The 17,451-nt window shown below is 44.6% G+C and overlaps 1 protein-coding gene across 3 annotated transcripts in view; it reads right to left on the reverse strand.

The window, feature by feature from the left end:
* Positions 1 to 17,451, reverse strand: part of fer (fer (fps/fes related) tyrosine kinase) — a 38,537-nt gene that overhangs the window by 4,340 nt on the left and 16,746 nt on the right. The window contains exons 10-18 of one of the 3 annotated variants that reach the window (XM_071349991.1): positions 7,275 to 7,370; positions 6,777 to 6,980; positions 6,184 to 6,306; positions 4,256 to 4,312; positions 4,010 to 4,125; positions 3,724 to 3,818; positions 3,505 to 3,628; positions 506 to 660; positions 92 to 214 (exon numbers count right to left, since the gene is read on the reverse strand). In XM_071349991.1, coding sequence (XP_071206092.1) covers positions 92 to 214; positions 506 to 660; positions 3,505 to 3,628; positions 3,724 to 3,818; positions 4,010 to 4,125; positions 4,256 to 4,312; positions 6,184 to 6,306; positions 6,777 to 6,980; positions 7,275 to 7,370 — 1,093 coding nt within the window. The other 2 variants (XM_071349990.1, XM_071349992.1) reach the window with 2 other exon arrangements.

The raw sequence follows: 17,451 nt of genomic DNA on the forward strand, positions 1-17,451 counted from the left end.
AAACGGATCCGGCCACCAAGCTAACACAGATATTCTGTCAGACAAGGAAATCAAGACGACACTCTGAACCCTTGGAGGGACGTCTTCTTACCTTTCTCCACTTGCTCTCTGGCCTGCTGGTTGGTCATCCCTGGGTAAGGACACACTCCGAGACTAAACGTTTCCCATAGGAGGATCCCATAGCTCCACACGTCACTCTCCGAGCTGTATCTCCCTGGGACAACAACAACACTCTCAGCCACCATGTATTGGAGAAGAAATGTGGTGACATGTTGGGGATGTTGTGTCATTAAAAAGCTATGCTACCTTCTGCAGACTTCAAATCATATACTCCAAAAAAACACAATTAAGAGCTTTCTTCCCTAAATACCAACTACTGTAGTTGCATTTTGCTGGGTTAGGCCAGTGTTGTGGGGTTAGGCTAGTGTTAAGCACATAATGACAAATATATTTGGAGGTTTGATAACGAAATTGGTGAAAAGTAAAGCCTCTGGCATTAAATTACCATAATTTAATGCCTCTGGAGCCGTCCACTTGATGGGGATCTGTTTGAGGCCGGACGACGAGTAGATCCCATCGTCCTCTTGTCTCGACATCCCAAAGTCGCTGATCTTCAGCAGGTTGCTCTCTCCCACCAGACAGTTCCTGGCAGCCAGATCCCTGTGGGAGACAGACAGAGGGACAATATCACTTTACCTCCACTTTCACTCCATCTTCCTCAGATCACGGGGGGGGGGGGGGGGGGGGGTGTAGACAAAAAAAAAGAGTGTAGAAAAAAAGAGTGTAGACAAAAAGAGTGTAGACAAAAGATGGGCTGTGGAGGGTTCTAAATACAACAACAACACAAACAGTAGGCCTTTGTTTGGATATTAACGTTTTGTGAACAAACAAGTCACTCATGACGACAACCTTTAACAGGCATTTCAACTGAAACCATTGCTCTCAGAGAAGTATTAGTCAATAGTTTCTATACCATGACAAGACTGGCAACATAGCGTCTGACCGCTCAGCTAGATAGCCGTTCTCGCCGTTATTTGCTGCCCGCAACAACATCCCCATCAAACAAGCAATTTATGCGCACGCACGCACATGCACAGACACATTGGGTGTAGTAGCTAGAGTAGAATATTTACAGAACAAAGTGAAAGGATGTAGTGGTAGAGCCTGCTTATCGTGACAGATGCTAGCCATATGAATAACCATCATTTTAATGTTCATATTAACAAATGGGCCATTAAATAAATGACTTAAATAGTAGGCAAATCAGGACACCTAAAACACATGTACATGAGTCGGGATAGACGGGGATCTCAACTACTACTGTACATGTAGGTCAAAGGTCACCATACTGTCGATGATGTGAACATTTATAATCTACAGAGAGAAAACTCATCCGCCAGATTGTTTGGGCCCTGCTGGAGGTGGATGGGATGACCCTGTACCATCGTATGTATTTGTGTGTGTGTGTGTGTGTGTGTGTGTGTGTGTGTGTATACACAAATCACAGGCTTGTGTGTAAGTATGCGCAAGAGTGTGTGCACATACGTGTGTGTGCGCGCGCGCGACCACGTACAAATTGAGCCCTGTATCCCTCCCGTTTCAATTCCACAGCTACTCAATATAAACTCAGCAAAAAAAGAAACGTCCCTTTTGTAGGACCCGGTCTTTCAAAGATAATTTGTAAAAATCCAAATAACTTCACAGATCTTCATTGTAAAAGGGTTTAAACACTGTTTCCCATGCTTGTTCAATGAACCATGAACAATTAACGGACAGCTGATCGTCCTCGCAGTGGCAGACCACGTGTAACACACGTGTAACACCTGCACAGGATCGGTACATCCGAACATCACACCTGTGGGACAGGTACAGGATGGCAACAAAAACTGCTCGAGTTACACCAGGAACACACAATCCCTCTATCAGTGCTCAGACTGTCCGCAATAGGCTGAGAGAGGCTGGACTGAGGGCTTGTAGGCCTGTTGTAAGGCAGGTCCTCACCAGACATCACCGGCAACAACGTCGCCCATGGGCACAAACCCACCGTCGCTGGACCAGACAGGACTGGCAAAAAGTGCTCTTCACTGACGAGACGTGGTTTTGTCTCACCAGCGGTGATGGTCGGATTTGCGTTTATCGCCGAAGGAATGAGCGTTACACCGAGGCCTGTACTCTGGAGCAGGATCGATTTGGAGGTGGAGGGTCCGTCATGGTCTGGGGCATCATCGGACTGAGCTTGTTGACATTGCAGGCAATCTCAACGCTGTAAGTTACAGGGAAGACATCCTCCTCCCTCATGTGGTACCCTTCCTGAAGGCTCATCCTGACATGACACTCCAGCATGACAATGCCACCAGCCATACTGCTCGTTCTGTGCGTGATTTCCTGCAAGACAGGAATGTCAGTGTTCTGTCATAGCCAGCGAAGAGCCCGGATCCTATTGAGCACGTATGGGACCTGTTGGATCGGAGAGTGAGGGCTAGGGCCATTCCCCCCAGAAATGTCCGGGAACTTGCAGGTGCCTTGGTGGAAGAGTGGGGTAACATCTCACAGCAAGAACTGGCAAATCTGGTGCAGTCCATGAGGAGATGCACTGCAGTACTTAATGCAGCTGGTGGCCACACCAGATACTGACTGTTACTTTTGATTTTGACCTTCCTCCCTTTGTTCAGGGACACATTATTCCATTTCTGTTAGTCACATGTCTGTGGAACTTGTTCAGTTTATGTCTCAGTAGTTGAATCTTGTTCTGTTCATACAAATATTTACACATGTTAAGTTTGCTGAAAATAAACGCAGTTGACAGTGAGAGGATGTTTCTTTTTTTGCTGAGTTTATTTTACAAAGAGCTTCTCCTGTTTCTGCTGACTGCCAGCACTGAGCCGCAGAGTTGGGACAAATTAGACTGTCACTCAGGGATACTGGTCCCGGTGAGATAAGTAAGAGCAATGCACCGGAGATGATTTGATGGCCCCGCTGTGCTAAGAGAAAGACTGATTGCAGCAGCAGCAGCACTTCACATTCTCTTGCTACGACTATCTGGCTTGGTGGGAATAGTTTTCACCTGAAAACACAATCTCAAATTAGCCAGCATAGAGAAATAGAGATATGGCTCAGAGCTCAAGGTGTTACTATCAAAGCTGATAGTGTTGTAAACCGTGTTAAGCAGCGAGAGATCCATGTTGTCCTCTCACATATCTTACTTTAGAGGGGGGGGGGGGGGTCATGGCATTGTAGAGGGGAAGACATTTGATGGGGTCTAAATTCAGTTAGGTTTGAAAATGGAGTGGGCTTGCTGCTAGAGCAAGAGGTTTCATCTATAAAATGTTGTGCAATTAATAGAACCCATGAGTACAAATAAGAACAGCTGAAGTGAAATTCTGTTCAAAGCATGGGCAATCTCTTGAACGTTAGACAGATAGGGCTATTTGCTGGAATACTCCATGCAGAATAATGTTACATACAGTATTCCACAGACTGATGTTGACAACAGTAAACCAATACCTGTGGATGCAGTTTTTGAGCTCGAGGTAAGCCATTCCTGCAGCAGCATCTAAAGAAAACTTCACCAGCTGTTTGGTCTTCAGGTCTTCCTTCTTCTTCCGGAGGAATGACAAGAAGTCCCCTCCTTCCAATAAGATATCAAAATCTATGTTCAGAATTGTAACATTCGGGGGGGACAAGTTGTTTCTGTATGGCAGTACTGTATGCTACTGGACTTACCTGGCACTAGCTCCATCACAATGTAAATAGGCTGCCGTTGTGTGCAGACGCCTATCAGCTTCACAATGTTCGCGTGGTCATACTGCTTCAGGATCCTGTAGCAGCAACATTTGACAGTACGAGACATTTACATATTTGTCAGATCTCTAAAACACCAGACTAAAAGTTTGTTCAGGTAAATAACGTCAAAGATGAGTGAACAGATGTTTCTAGGCGCTTAAAAGGGACCTGCGACTGATAGCTGACATGTTCCTCCACTGTATTGCAGGACATGTGCTCCTCTCACCTGGCTTCTGATAGGAATTTGATCTTCAGCTCCTGTGGAAGATCCTCTTTACATGTCTTGACTGCCACAGGAGTCTTGTCCCGCAATGTTCCTTTGAATACCTCACCAAAGTTGCCCTAAGAACAAAGAAAAAAAACAGAGATACAGTAACAAAAGTTTGTTTAGTATATATTAATTTAACAACCCAAAAAAAAACTCTGTCCTACAGATGTGGTGAACATGAAGAGGATATCCAAAACCACTAACTTTGCCAAGAAGCTCTCCAAGAATAACATCCTCATGGTTGAGTATCCATTTTTTATCCTACGAAAGATGGAACAAAACACGGGCAATGTAAACACCAAATACAAAACATCCACACACGCACACACGCACACACGCACACACACACACACAAATACAAACGAAACCATAGAAATGCTACTGTGTAACAAAGCATTGACTGACTATTGTATTATCAGAATTCCTATAAACCGAGAAACAATTACTTCAGCCACAAAAACCTTGACGCCTCAAAAAACATTTCCACGGAGCAAGAAAATAATGGCCCAGCTAAACATAACACATTCCAATGGCCAGTCTCATTGAATAAAATAATGATCAAATCTTCCAAGTGCAATGTGGTGCCTAACGGTAAAATGTCACCGCTTTGCTATGAAGTGCTCACAGAAAGACTATTTAAAAACACTTAGTGTTCGGAGGCTTCAGCAGACCCAATACAGTAGTAATGACAACAACCATTAACCCTGTGTTCGTAATGGCTGGGGCAATTAAAACCCCATTATGTTCAACACCAACCGGGTAGCTTAGGAGGACTCTAGGACTTCTTTATGATTAAACCTGGCTATTGAAAGTGTTGACTTATTTCCCTCTATCGAGAAAACATCAGGCGTATTGGATCCAGTTGCAGCACATAGCGGATATTAAAAACACATTTGCACTACGAGCCTATATATGAGAAATGTGCCCGTGAAAGATGTCATACAGGTCAGGAAACCAGAGGTTAATAGCGCCAATGGCTAAAATAGCCAAGGAATCTTTTGGAGCACATCGTGATCAATGTGATTTAATACAGAACAACAGCCTGGTATTGTAGAGGACTGAAAAGGCCAATTGGAATATGTTTCATTAAATTGTGGCAAAAGTGTAGTTAGAACTTAACCTACAGAAAGTTGTTTAACTGTGATCAAAGCACACTACTTATTACTTATTACTACTTATTAAAACTGAAACATTTACTTGATGTCAGGTTCTTACTATATTTCAGGATATGGCCAAAACCTGCAGAACCAAACATCAAATAACGCTGAGATGATGCGGTATGTCAGAACATCGGAAAATCAATCAATTAAAAGTCGCGAGTACCAGAAAAGCTAGGGATCAACCTCCTTTCGACTCATGCTGATGTCAGCAGCAGATAGTGGATGTATACATAATGAGTCTCGGTGAGAGAGCCTGTAAAAAGTAATGCATCTCAAATGAAAGACCTGGTGAAAACTGACTGAAATGAGAGCCGAGTACAAAAACACTATGGCAGTAATACAAAACCGATTTATGTTTATTCTGGTCCCGTGTGACTCAGTTGGTAGGGAGTGGCGCTTGCGACGGCCAGGGTTGTGGGTTTGATTCCCACGGGGGACCAGTATGAAATTGTATGCGCTCGCTACTGTTAGTCGCTCTGGATAAGAGCATCTGCTAAATGACAAAAACTTTATGAAATGTAAATAAGAACTTCAGAACCTTTAATATCATGATTTAGGGCCAGGAGTCGGGGCCCTATTTGTAGGGTATAACTAGGACTAATAGTTTTTTTTACTCTTTAACTCAGTGCCTAGTTATAAGCAATGGAGCCTAGACCACTGTTGTCGCTGAAAATGACTTGAGACGTGGGTGTTGCTTGCTATCCTCTTCCTGTTTTGGAAGCATCAAATGTAATGTGAATGATCATTCTGAAATTGATGGGGCTTATTTCTGAACATCTATTAGCCTAACACCAAACGCTTCTGGACAACCTGACCCTATTAATGAGTTTTACAGTGTGCCATTAAAGGCCTTCAAGACAGCTTGATGGCTTTTGCAACAATTACATTCCCATCCCTGTTGTGAGAACTCCCATTGACTTCTGATCTACATCACATGGTGAATGAACATGGGTATGAGAGAAAATGTTTTACCTTGACGACTGGGTTTAAAAGCACCACCCCTGACTTCTTGGTAATGACTTGCTTTGTGGTGTAATGGTGTTCAATTAACTGAGGAATGGTCGGGAAGCCAGTGCCTTCAAAACGATACTGGTTCTGCGGACAAAGAGGAGGCAAAGAGCAGAAAGTAAGTAAAAACGAAAGACTTGTGCAAAGCCAGAACAGCTCTTCCCTGAGATCTTCCAATCTCAGGGAAGACTAACTGCAAGGCTACTCACTTAGTCATTAACGAATTCAAAAGATGAGTTGGAAGCTTTGCTAATCATCATCTTTCGTGTTGACGGAAACCATACAACTTCACAAGCAATTACTTGCAGCATTACTAGTAGCTGCCATCTGAATCAATGAACCATAGAATTCCTTGTCAAATAGTTTCAGTCCGTACCAAGTTGCCTGTAAACTCGTATCTCTGCATACGTGACACAAAGTAATCATTGGCTGACGCACATCATCGCATCAAATATACCCGAAGACATCCTTATCGTTTGTCTCTTATACTGCTGAAACCCAATGGCTCTGCAGGGAGACAAACAGCTTTTATTCACAACTGAACACATAGAACTCACGTCTGCAAACTGGATGATGAAGTGTCTCCGTTGTCCGTCGGAGAAGACAGACAGGACGTACTCGCCAGGCTTGCCATGGCTCTCCCGGACCAGGAAGTCGCCTTGCTGCTTGAGCAGCTCCTGGGCCTCGGTCCTGGGGATGGCCCCGTGGTACCACTCCTGGTCCCCCAGGGGCTTCTCACTGGTCGGGATCACGTCAAAAAACTGCTGGACACGTACGATGAAATGACATGATGAAATATGATATTATGATGATATGATAATGACAGTTAGGGATCAATTGTGAATTACTCTTCAATTGTCAGTCAAGACAGCTAGAAGATCTGTGTCACTCCACTCAGAAAAGGACTTATTGTTGACTAGACATGATAAAACAGATAATTCACCATTTGAATGCAATGTGTACGATACACAACATATTTTCCACACTCACTACACAAGGCAACACAAACAATGGTTTTAAAAACAATTTTTGAAATAAAAGACTTCAGAACCTACAGATGATGAGCCAAGGACAGATTTCGGAGAGCGGATGATACCGGCGATGGAATGACGCAAGGTGTCAAACTTTGATATCTTGTCTTTGCCTTTGTCCTGAAAATACAGAGACATATGTTAGACTTATAAGCAGTCGAGCATTAACAATTGAACAAGCCCAATATAGTAAACCTGACAGTACTGTATGTTCGGGAGGGTTAGAGTGATCCCTATGTGCTCACACTGCCCTCCTCTGTTCACCCAGCTATCTGCAGAGAGCGCTGAAGCCAAAAGGAGGCTCAACAGCACTAAATCATCTCACATACTATACAGTCAACACAAGGCTTTTTATGTTGTGCTCATACGTTGCCCCATTCAAAGTCAAACATCTCAATGTCAATGAAATAGGTTTCCCATTTCACTAAAATGACCGAAGCAAATGGAAAACTAGTACGCAACATCAGTGTTTTTCATTCTGAACTGGTTTTCTATGACACCATCGGCTTTTAAACAGAGACCTGATTGACACACAGACACACTGTCACATTTCATCTCCCCAGATGGTTTGATGAGAAAAGTGAAAAAAGGTTGAAAAAACCCCAACATTTCAGTTGTCTGAATGAATATGTCCTTGGAGACAGCAGAAGATCAACAACAACAAAAAGCATACTGACCTACTATTATACAATGAAAATGTACAGGACAATGCACAGAATGAATAGAACGGTCATAGAAGCTCTAACCCTGACAATTTAACTGGTAAACTCATAGGTACACTCGCAATGGCTGCCGAGTATTGTGATGTAATCATTTTCATGGTAATTTGGAATGTTCTATCAACTGATACCATATTCACATGATATGGACGAATTCCCCTCGACTACAACCACAAATTGGGGAAACCAAAAATGTATTTCCTATTGAAACAGAGCAAACTTACTTAAACAGAAATAACAAAACATGCCAAAAAGCTGTGTTGTTCAATGTACATTTAACCAGGTCAAAAATCACGACCTACGTTTCGCAATGCTCCCACATAGGGAAATATGAGCCTGTGATAAGTCCTGTGGCTTAGGCTATTCGTGGGAGAATGGGAAAAGTGGGGATCCGTTGTCCAAGTATGCTACACATACAGTGCCTTCAGAAAGTATTCATACCCTTTGACTTATTCCGCATTTTGTTGTGTTACAGCCGGATAAAATTATTTTTTCTCTCACCCATCTTCACACAACACCTGATAATGACAAAGTGAAAACATGCTTTTTGAAATGTTTGCAAATTGATTGAAAATGAAATACAGAAATGTCTCATTTACATAAGTATTCAATACATGTTAGCATCACTTTTGGCAGAAATTACGGCTATGCGTCTTCCTGAGTAACCATTTTCAAGTCTTGCTATAGATTTTTAAGCAGATTTAAGTCAAAACTAACTCGGCCACTCACTGTCTTCTTGGTAAGCAATTCCAGTGTACATTTGGTCTTGTGTTTTAGTTTATTGTCCTGCTGAAAGGTGAATTCATCTCCCAGTGTCTGGTGGAAAGCAGACTGAACCAGGGTTTCCTCTACGATTTTGCCTGTGCTCAGCTCCATTTCGTATATTTTTTGTTATGGAAAAACTCCCCAGTCCTTATCGATTACAAGCATACCCATAACATGATGCAGCCACAACTATGCTTGAAAATATGGAGAGTGGTACTCAGTAATGTGTTGTATTGGATTTGCCCCAAACATAGCACTTTGTATTCAGGACACAAAAGTTAATTGCTTTGCCACATTTTTTGCCTTATTACTTTAGTGCCTTGTTGCAAAAAGGATTAATATTTTAGAATAATTTTATTCTGTACAGGCGTCCTTTTCACTCTGTCAATTAGGTTAGTATTGAGCAGTTTCCTTCCTCTCCAGCAACTGAGTTAGGAAGGACGCCTGTATCTAGTGACTGGGTGTATTGATACACCATCCAAAGTGCAATTAGTAAATTCGCCATGCTCAAAGTAATATTCCTTATCTTAAAAAAAAAAAAAATGTATATACCCATCTACCAAGAGGTGTCCTTCTTTGTGAGGAATTGGATTACCTCCCTGGTTTTTGTGCTTGAACTTCACTGCTTGACTGATACAGATAATTGTATGTGTGGGGTACAGAGATGAGGTACTCATTCAAAAATCCTGTTAAACACTATATTGCACACAGAGTGAGTCAATGCAGCTTATTATGAGACTTGTTAAGCACACACACGCAACAATTTGAACAATTTTACCAAGTTACAGTTCATATAAGGAAATCAGTCAATTGAAATCAATTCATTAGGCCCTATTCTATGGATTTTACATCTAGGCATAGGCCCACCCACTGGGGAGCCAGGCCCAGCCAATCCGGATGAGTTTTTCCCCACAAAAGGGCTTTATTACAGACAGAAATATTCCTCAGTTTCATCAGCTGTCCGGGTGGCTGGTCTCAGACGATCCCGCAGGTAAAGAAGCCGGATGTGAAGGTCCTGGGCTGGCGTGGTTACACGTGGTCTGCGATTGTGAGGCCGGTTGGATGTACTGCCAAATTCTCTAAAACGACATTGGAAGCAGCTTATGGTAGAGAAATGAACATTAAATTATCTGGAAACAGCTCTGGTGGACATTCCTGCAGTCAGCATGCCAATCGCACACTCCTTCAATACTTGAGACATCTGTGGCATTGTGTTGTGTGACAAAACGGCACAATTTAGAGTGGCCTTTAATTGTCCCCAGCACAAGGTTCACCTATGTAATGTTTCTGCTGTTTAATGCGCTTCTTGATATGCCACACCTGTCAGGTGGATGGGTTATCTTGGCAAAGGATAAATACTCAAAACAAGGGTGTAAACACATTTGTGCACAAAATTTGAGCGAAAAAAGCTTTTTGTGCATATAGAACATTTCTGGGATATTTTATTTTAACACTTTACATTTTGCGTTTATATTTTTGTTCAGTATATTTAGGCTTGCATAAGAAAGGGGTTGAGTATACATTTCGAAAAACATAATTCCACTTCGACATTATGGGGTATTGTGAGTAGGCCAGTGATAAAAACAATCTCCGTTTTTTCCATTTTAAATTCAGGCTGTAACAAAATGTGGAAAAAGTCAAGGGGTGTGAATACTTTCTGAAGGCACTGTAGCTAGCTATGTGTGTGGAAAACATTTAATCAGAGGTAAGACATTTAACTTGTTTGGTAGTTGTTTGTAGCTGTACGGACCGTTTGATTGTATTGTTCGTCTTGGCTACCTTAATGTTCCGATAGCTAGCTAGCACTCACTTACGTGGCTGCTAGCACTGTCACGAGAAGGGGCATAAGGGAAGCCCTACATGCCTACAACATAACGTTATAAGTAATGAGAACACTCAGGAGCAGGCAATGTTGAAAAGTAATCTTTAGAGATGTTGCACTTTTCTTAAATGTAAATTTTGTCAACTCAAATCAAGCTTTATTTATACAGCACATTTCAGACATGGAATGCACAGGGCAATGTACTAATTGACTAAAACCAGCAGACAAGAAAATTGCTTTTGTAAAAGGTCAAGTTTTTGCTGTGAGCCAATGGGGTAACCTAAATTACCACAGATTGTTTTCCCCACAGGTGGGCGGGGCCGCCACGTTCTATTTAATACCGACTGGGACTATGCTGGATAGAAATGGTAATGTATAATGTTCATTTAAATGATGCTAACTGATGTGGCTCATGCAATGGAATGTACTTGTTGTAATGTTAGTTGAGTTGACTCAACAAATCGCAGCACAGACTGAAGGGTACACTTCCTGCTTTGACTTCCTCGCACAGATACACACGGCGAGGCGTGGCTTGACATGACCACGCCCCCGAGTAGGGTACAGCCACTGTTACTCCCATGTATTTAGCCTAACTTTGGCATCATCCTAAGCAAACTGCTTTTGTCATTTCAATTAACGTATTCAGCAGCCTCACTTGTCGTTATTAACATACTTGGTTGTCACAACAAATTATTTGCATGACTTATTCTGCCACTATTTTGTTATCTGACCTGCTAACACTGACCGTAAAGCTGTCGCATTATACTTATGTCACTGTTTGTTTACAGTGCCGGTTAGCTGACATTAGCTGGCTGGCTAGCAAGGGAAGTTCATCTCAATCTAATTCTCTAGTCTTAGATACGTTGCGGAACTAATTCCAGTCTTTGCCTACCCTTGAACGGTCTTGGTATTTCGAAAAGTTGATTATTGTTGTCTTGCCTATACGTCCTTTCAACTTGCTGGAGACCAGCTGGGGATACAACCCTACCAAATGTCTCAAACCAAATTAGCCTAGGGCAACATGTACATGTAGTTGGTGGAATCTCCCGGTTTGCATAAATATCCAAATGCATAAGAATATTATAGCTGTTATTTGGATGGATACAGCTCACTAGTCCTTACTACAAGCTAACTAGCAAGCTTGATGCAAAGTGACTTAGCAGTGATCAATTATTTGAGTAACCGGAGCACACAGCTTTCCATAATCACAGCGTAATAGCCTGAAACCACGAGGTTCGTCTAACCTGGTCCTTCGGAAGTTGATGAAACTTAATTTGGTGGTGTTTTTCCTACTAATGTTCAAACAAAACGGTACGCAACAATCTTTCCTGCAATTTCAAAGCAGGATTAGTTAGTCAATTGAGGAAAGTCCGTTGGAATCGGTTCTTTGGCTAATAATCGTGATGTACATTCCATGCGCCAGTCTATTTGTTCACGCTAACATTTTTATGTTTAGAGTGAAAGTGTTTTTAGGTATGTGGTTTGTTGATGAAGACGACATGGAAGTACAGTTGAAGTCGGAAGTTTACATACACCTTAGCCAAATACATTTAAACTTAGTTTCACAATTCCTGACATTTAATCCTTGTAAAAATTCCCTGTCTTATGTCAGTTAGGATCACCACTTTATTTTAAGATTGTGAAATGTCAGAATAATAGTAGAGAATGATCTATTTCAGCTTTTATTTCTTTCATCACATTCCCAGTGGCTCAGAAGTTTACATACACTCAATTAGTATTTGGTAGCATTGCCTTTCAATTGTTTAACTTGGCTCAAACGTTTCAGGTAGCCTTCCACAAGCTTCCCACAATGAGTTGGGTGAATTTTGGCCCATTCCTCCTGACAGAGCTGGTGTAACTGAGTCAGGTTTGTAGGCCTCCTTGCTCGAAACGATTTTTCAGTTCTGCCCACAAATTTTCTATAGGATTGAGGTCAGGGCTTTGTGATGGCCACTCCAATACCTTGACTTTGTTGTCCGTAAGCCATTTTGCCACAACTTTGCTTGCAAGTATGCTTGGGGTAATTGTCCATTTGGAAGACCCATTTGCTACCAAGCTTTAACTTCCTGACTGATGTCTTGAGATGTTGCTTCAATATATCTACATCATTTTCCTCCCTCATGATACCATCTATTTTGTGAAGTGCACCAGTCCCTCCTGCAGCAAAGCACCCCCACAACATGATGCTGCCACCCCCGTGCTTCACGGTTGGGATGGTGTTCTTCGGCTTGCAAGCCCCCCCCCCCCCTTTCCTCCAAACATAACGATGGTCATCATGGCCAAACAGTTCTATTTTTGTTTCATCAAACCAGAGGACATTTCTCGTGCTTACCATAAGGAGCAGTTGGCTAAATTGAGGTACGAGTCGGAGAATGTGGAGGAGTTATTGGACAGATTGGAGGAAAGTAAAGGATGGGAGATTATGAGACATTTGATGAGTTGTTGGTGATATTGGAGGAGAGCGAAGAGAGAGAGATGTTGGTTTGGCGTAGTATACACGGTACTCGCCCTGAGGTGTGTGATTACCGTGGAGAGCGGGAGTACGGGCAGACACCGTGTTATGCGGAAGAGCGCACGGTGTCTCCTGTACGTGTGCATAGCCCGGTGCGGGTTATTCCACCTCCCAACAATGGCCGGGCTAGATTGAGCATTGAGCCAAGTGCCATGAAGCCGGCTCTACATATCTGGCCTCCAGTACGTCTCCTCGGGCCGGTGTACATGGCACCAGCCTTACGCATGGTGTCCCCGGTTCGCCAACACAGCCCAGTGCGGGTTATTCCACCTCCCCGCACTGGACGGGCTACGGGGAGCATTCAACCAGGTAAGGTTGGGCAGGCTCGGTGCTCAAGGGAGCCAGTACGCCTGCACGGTCCGGTATATCCGGCGCCACCTTCCCGCTCCAGCCCAGTACCTCCACTTCCGGCACCACGCACCAAGCCTCCTGTGCGTCTCCAGAGCCCTGTACGCACTGTTCCTTCTCCCCGCACTCGCCCTGAGGTGCGTGCCCTCAGCCCGGTACCACCAGTGCCGGTACCACGCACCAGGCCGATAGTGCGCCTCGAGAGTCCAGTGTGCCCTGTTCCTGCTCCCCGCACTAGCCTTGAGGTGCGTGTCTCCAGTCCGGTACCACCAGTTCCGGCACCACGCACCAGGCCTACTGTGCGCCTCAGCAGGTCAGAGTCGGCCGCCTGCCTAACGCCGCCTGCACTGCTTGCCTGCTCAGCGCCGTCTGAGCCGCCTACCTGCTCAGCGCCGTCTGAGCCGCCTGCCTGCCCAGCGCCGTCTGAGCCGCCTGCCTGCCCAGCGCCGTCTGAGCCATCCGTCTGCCCAGCGCCGTCTGAGCCATCCGTCTGCCCAGCGCCGTCTGAGCCATCCGTCTGCCCAGCGCCGTCTGAGCCATCCGTCTGCCCAGCGCCATCTGAGCCATCCGTCTGCCCAGCGCCGTCAGAGCCGCCCGCCTGCCCAGCGCCGTCAGAGCCGCCCGTCTGCCCAGCGCCGTCAGAGCCGCCCGTCTGCCCAGCGCCGTCAGAGCCGCCCGTCTGCCCAGCGCCGTCAGAGCCGCCCGTCTGTCCCGAGCCGTCAGAGCCGCCCGTCTGTCCCGAGCCGTCAGAGCCGCCCGTCTGTCCCGAGCCGTCAGAGCCGTCCGTCAGTCAGGAGCCGCTAGAGCCGTCCGTCAGCCAGGTCATCTACAAGGCTATGCTAGGTAAAGTGCCGCCTTATCTCAGTTCACTGGTCACGATGGCTACACCCACCCGCAACACGCGCTCCAGCAGGTGTATCTCACTGATCATCCCTAAAGCCAAAACCTCATTTGGACGCCTTTCCTTCCAGTTCTCTGCTGCCTGCGACTGGAACGAATTGCAAAAATCTCTGAAGTTGGAGACTTTTATCTCCCTCAACAACTTTAAAAATCTGCTATCCGAGCAGCTAACCGATCGCTGCAGCTGTACATAGTCCATCTGTAAACTACCCACCCAATTTACCTACCTCACCCCCCATACTGCTTTTATTTATTTATTTACTGCTTTTGCACACCAGTATCTCTTCTTGCACATGATCATCTGATGATTTATCACTCCAGTGTTAATCTGCTAAATTGTAATTATTCGATTTATTGCCTACCTCATGCCTTTTGCACACATTGTATATAGATTCTCTTTTTTTTTCTACCATGTTATTGACTTGTTTATTGTTTACTCCATGTGTAACTCTGTGTTGTCTGTTCACACTGCTATGCTTTATCTTGGCCAGGTCGCAGTTGCAAATGAGAACTTGTTCTCAACTAGCCTACCTGGTTAAATAAAGGTGAAAAAAAGAAAGAAAAGAAAAGGAGCCGCTAGAGCCGCCAGCCAGTCAGGAGCCGCCAGAGCCGCCAGCCAGTCAGGGTTTTCCAGAGCCGCCAGCCAGTCAGGAGCCGCCAGCCAGTCAGGAGCCGCCAGAGCCGCCAGCCAGTCGGGAGCCGCCAGCCAGTCAGGAGCCGCCAGCCAGTCAGGAGCTGCCAGAGCCGCCAGCCAGTCAGGAGCTGCCAGAGCCGCCCGCCAGTCATGAGCTGCCTTCCAGTCATGAGCTGCCCTCCAGTCAATATATCCACATAATTTTCCTCCCTCATAATGCCATCTATTTTGTGAAGTGCACCAGTCCCTCCTGCAGCAAAGCACCCCCACAACATGATGCTTCCACCCCCGTGCTTCACGGTTGAGATGGTGTTCTTCGGCTTGCAAGCATCCCCCTTTTTCCTCCAAACATAATGATGGTCATTATGGGCAAACAGTTCTATTTTTGTTTCATCAGACCAGAGGACATTTCTCCAAAAAGTACGATCTTTGTCCCCATGTGCAGTTGCAAACCGTAGTCTGGCTTTTCTAATGGCGGTGTTGGAGCAGTGGCTTTTTCCTTGCTGAGCGGCCTTTCAGGTTATGTCGATATAGGACTCGTTTTACTGTGGATATAGAAACTTTTGTGCCCGTTTCCTCCAGCATCTTCACAAGGTCCTTTGCTGTTGTTCTGGGATTGATTTGCACTTTTCACACCAAAGTAAGTTCATCTCCAGGAGACAGAACGCGTCTCCTTCGTGAGTGGTATGACGGCTGCGTGGTCCCATGGTGTTTATTCTTGTGTACTATTTTTGTACAGATGAACGTGGTACCTTCAGGCGTTTGGAAATTGCTCCCAAGGATGAACCAGACTTGTGGAGGTCAACCATTTTTTTCTGAGGTCTTGGCTGATTTCTTTTGATTTTCCCATGATGTCAAGCAAAGATGCACTGAGTTTGAAGGTAGGCCTCGAAATATAACCACAGGTACACCTCAAATAGGCTAATTGACATCATTTGCTTCTAAAGCCATGACATAATTTTCTGGAATTTTCCAAGCTGTATAAAGGCACAGTCAACTTAGTGTATGTAAACTTCTGACCCACTGGAATTATGGTACAGTGAATTATAAGTGAAATAATCTGTCTGTAAACAATTGTTGGAAAAATGACTTGTGTCATGCACAAAATAGATGTCCTAACCGACTTGCCAAATCTATAGTTTGTTAACAAGAAATGTGTGGAGTGGTTGAAAAATGTGTTTTAATGACTCCAACCGTATGTTAAAAATGACTAACAAAGCATAACCAAAATGTTTAGAGAATGATGAAAAAAAAGAATACAGCCGGTCGTCAGGTTATGCATAAAGGCAATTTAACATGGGACTACCCTACGGCCGTGTTCCAGTTCCCACCAATATCCAGCCACTTTGCACAGCCATTGAAAAGGAGTGGGACAACATTCCACATGCTAAAATCAACAGCCGGGTCAACTCTTTGTGAAGGAGTTACGTCATGCAGCACGAGGCAAATTGTTGTTACACCAGATACTGGCTGGTTTTCTGATCAACATCCCCAACTTATTTTCAAAAGGTATCTATGAGCAACAGATGCATATTTTGTATTCCCAATGATGTGGAATCCAGTCTCTAGGGCTTACAAAATCATCCAGCAGACACTATTAATAGAATGGCGCTGGAAGGAATTTTACAGGCTCCTGACCAATTGAGCTATTTTGTGTACTTTTATTTGGCCGATCATAACTTTTTTTTATACATAACGTTTCCGCCATCGTTTCCTATGACCGAAAATAGCTTTTGGACATCAGAACAGCTATCACTAACCTCGATTTGGACGAGGACTTCTACTTCAATTAATCGGAGGCGAAAGACATATTGACTAACCCCGTACTAGGCGCCGACACTCATAGAAGGCGAAGACGGCACTATAGAGGCCAGCGCATGGGCACTATGATGGCAAATTAATAAAATCGCCTCTACCCTCTGCTCTATTGGCAAATGTGCCAACGCTGGAGAATAAACTGGACGAGCTCCGTTTGAGACTATCCTATCAACGGAACATTAAGAACTGTTATATACATTTACATTTTAGTCATTTAGCAGACGCTCTTATCCAGAGCGACTTACAGTAGAGTGCATACATTTTATTACATTTTTACATACTGAGACAAGGATATCCCTACCGGCCAAGAGCAGACGCTCTTATCCAGAGCGACTTACAGTAGAGTGCATACATTTTATAACTTTATTTTTTTTATACATACTGAGACAAGGATATCCCTACCGGCCAAACCCTCCCTACCGGCCAAACCCTCTCTAACCCGGACGACGCTATGCCAATTGTGCGTCGCCCCACGGATCTCCCGGTTGCGGCCGGCTGCGACAGAGCCTGGGCGCGAACCCAGCCCAGCCTGGGCGCGAACCCAGAGACTCTGGTGGCGCAGCTAGCACTGCGATGTAGTGCCCTAGACCACTGCGCCGTAGTGCCCTAGACCACTGCGCCACCCGGGAGATATATACTATGCTTCTCGGGAGTCGTGGCTGAACAAAGACATGAATAATATA

This window comes from Salvelinus alpinus, chromosome 18 (assembly GCF_045679555.1).
Source record: "Salvelinus alpinus chromosome 18, SLU_Salpinus.1, whole genome shotgun sequence".
In the NCBI taxonomy this organism is placed as follows: domain Eukaryota; kingdom Metazoa; phylum Chordata; class Actinopteri; order Salmoniformes; family Salmonidae; genus Salvelinus; species Salvelinus alpinus.